The sequence below is a fragment of the Uloborus diversus genome, chromosome 2, assembly GCF_026930045.1.
Source record: "Uloborus diversus isolate 005 chromosome 2, Udiv.v.3.1, whole genome shotgun sequence".
NCBI classification, from domain to species: Eukaryota; Metazoa; Arthropoda; class Arachnida; order Araneae; family Uloboridae; genus Uloborus; species Uloborus diversus.
Window position 1 is genome coordinate 94,985,187 of NC_072732.1, and position 2,973 is coordinate 94,988,159.

At 36.4% G+C, this 2,973-nt stretch overlaps 1 protein-coding gene across 1 annotated transcript; it reads left to right on the top strand.

Annotated features, from left to right (window-relative positions):
- The first annotated feature begins 286 nt into the window (after window positions 1-286).
- On the top strand, window positions 287-1,276 carry LOC129216432 (uncharacterized). Its single transcript, XM_054850647.1, has one exon. It carries the CDS (start codon window positions 287-289, stop codon window positions 1,274-1,276), a length of 990 nt encoding a protein of 329 aa, XP_054706622.1.
- The last annotated feature ends 1,697 nt before the right edge of the window (window positions 1,277-2,973 follow it).

Consider the following 2,973-nt stretch of genomic DNA (forward strand, 5'->3'; position numbering starts at 1 on the left):
CATAATATTGGACGAAATGGAGCTGATGTCATTCCGCATAATTGCGGTGTCATGGATTGTTGCTGCCATCTTTGCAGCGGCCTCTTCTTTTCCGGAGAAAGAAACTCTAGAGGACGATATGTTCGATGCTGCCATAATGGCAAAGTTATAGAAACGGAAAGAAGAGATCCCCAAGAATTGCGTGATTTAATGAAAGGAAATCATCAACTTTCGAATGAGTTTTTTAAAAACATTAGAACCCTATAACTCATCTCTTAGTTTTGCTTCATTGGGTGCTAACATCGACATGCCGCCAGGCTCTGGTCCCTACTGCTTCAGAATTCATGGAGCTATTTATCACAAAACGAGTCATCTTCGTCCTAACGAACCAGGGAAAGAGAAGTATGCCCAGCTGTATATTTTGGACGCAGATCAAGCACTGAGGCAAAGAATGAATATAGTGGAAAATGCCTCTTTAAATCCAAATCTTTTGATGATGTTGGATTCGATAATTAGAAATATTAACCCGTATGCAGAAGCTTTTAAAATGCTGAAGGAATTTGAAGAAGATACCCTAAGATATCATGGCGTTCAAACTGCTGCTGACATTCGCATGTACATAAAAGGCGAAAATATAACTCATAGCGAACATAGAGGTCGTTACAATGCTCCAAAAGAAAACGAAGTAGCAGCTGTTTTCAAGAGTACGGATGGTGTTCCCCCTACTAACAGGGACATTGTAATACATCCTAGAAGTGGAGGTCTCATAAACATTAGTCCCTTAAATTGTAATCTTGAACCTATGACGTATGTGCTTTTCTTTCCCTATGGTGATAAAGGATTTACTGTTGAAGAGCAATACACAGAATTACAGTTCTACTCCCACCGAGTGTCTATACGACAAGAATACTTCAACCCTGTTTTATATGGCCGGAAACTGTTTCAACAGTACCTTGTAGACTCCTACGTAAAAGTGGAAGGGAACAGACTTTCATACCTGAGGAACAACCAGAAAAAATTAAGAGTAGAAACGTATATGGGACTAGCAGATCACATTTACAGAGCTGCCGAGAAAACTGGTGCAAAACCTGGAATACCTATAATACTACCCTCAACTTTTATTGGAAGTCAGCGATGTATGCAACAGAATTATCAGGACGCTATGGCCATTGTGCGTGATTTCGGAAAACCTGATTTGTTCTTGACTTTCACGTGCAACCCCAAGTGGACGGAAATAACACAAAATCTATTCCTTGTACAAAAGGCTCACGATCGTCCTAATATCCATCCACTATAATATTAAAATCTGTTCGCGTCTGTCTGTCTGTCTGTCTGAAGATCTATTTTCTCGAGAACCGCTACGAATCGAAAGTCAAACGAGATACCGATCAATTCGAAATTTTCCAAGAAAACAATAGGACCAATTTCGTAATTGTGCGACTTTAATTAGCGAAGATATTAATTAAAACGTTAATTAACATAACGTTATTCAGGAATTTTTATTTCTTTCCTGTTGCCATTTTGCATATGGGTGAGCAAGTAAAATTCTAATAATTCTTTTAAAAGAGATTTTTTTGGCTGCTGTCCAAATCTGAAAACAACGTTTCCATCTAGAATTTCATTTTAAATTAGTTTAAAATTAGTTGCTCTATTCGGACATAGCTTTTATTTTATCGTCTTTTTTTTTTATTTTTTAAATTCAACGTTCTTAACTCTTTTCACATATGAAAGTTGTTTCTTTAGCTATGTTTATTGATTGTAGTGTAAGTTTATCATTCACCGACCTCATATTTTGATACATTTAGGATGTGTGACTAATTATGTTTATTTTGTTGGACTTTTTCCCGTCACATGGGTGAGTTTTCGAATTGTAATATCTCTTTTTCCTTCCTGTTGAAACACAGTTTGTAACGTTAAAAGAACATGTTAAATTAAGATTGTTTGGATTTCTTTAAGCGAAACAGAGTTGAACAAAAATTATTGTTTTAAGGATTTTAACTAAAGCTAAATTGGAATCTGATGACTTGGTATTAAATTTATGCTTATTGGTATTTATTTAGTCTTGGTGCTTCAGTTTCACGTAATCAACCAAAAAGTGTGTGTCATTTTATGTAAAAAGCTGATTGTAATTGTAGATAAATTAGTCTATCAGATGTAATTCATTTTAACGTGAGTACAGATTATAGTTGATAATGCATATATTTTCTTCTTTTGTGCTTATTGAAAATACTCTTAACTTGTATCATTGATAACTATGATTAACGTTAAAGAGATTTCTGCCAAAAATATGCTCTACTGGTGTTTTGAAAACCTTGCATTACGCGTATTTATTTATTCCTTAGCGCTTTAGAAACTGATGTCAGAGTAATACAAAAACATCAATTGGACATCTCTTTCATTTTTTAAGTAGCCCGTGCAACGCCGGGCACGCAGCTAGTTAGTTAAATTAAAAAGCAAGCAAACTTGGGGACGGCTACAGAAAGTTCGGTAAGCATTCAAGCTAGTTGATTGCCATGACGGCAGTTATTTTCTCATTAGTATCTTTTTATGCATGTAATCGAACCAATTGGTAGTCAGTTTTTAAAAAAATGCAAGGAGAGTCAGTGAAAAGGAAAGAAAAATAGAGGCCCGGAGTCGGAGTCGGCATATTTTCTAACGACTCCAACTCCGACTCCTTTACCCCAAAAACAGTCCGACTCCGACTCTTCGACTCCGACTCTTCGACTCCGACCCCACAGCCCTGGTAAAAAGTTTCCTTGCTCGACATTTTTTGTGCAGTCAACTTTAGAATTTTACCCCTTGATAACCCTGTCAGCCCTTATTCAAGCAGATGTGTTAATGTGGAACTGAACAGCTTTATTTCTTAAATGATTTTTTTCACCTGAATATCTTTTGCTATCGCAGCCATTTACTTTGATAAATGCGTGTTATTTTGCACCAATTTATATATATACTAGCTGCGTGCCCGGCGTTGCACGGGCTACTTAAAAAATG

Coding starts and splice junctions, on each gene's coding strand:
- LOC129216432 (XM_054850647.1), top strand. CDS start 287: ATGCCGCCAGGCTCTGGTCCCTACTGCTTCAGAATTCATGGAGCTATT.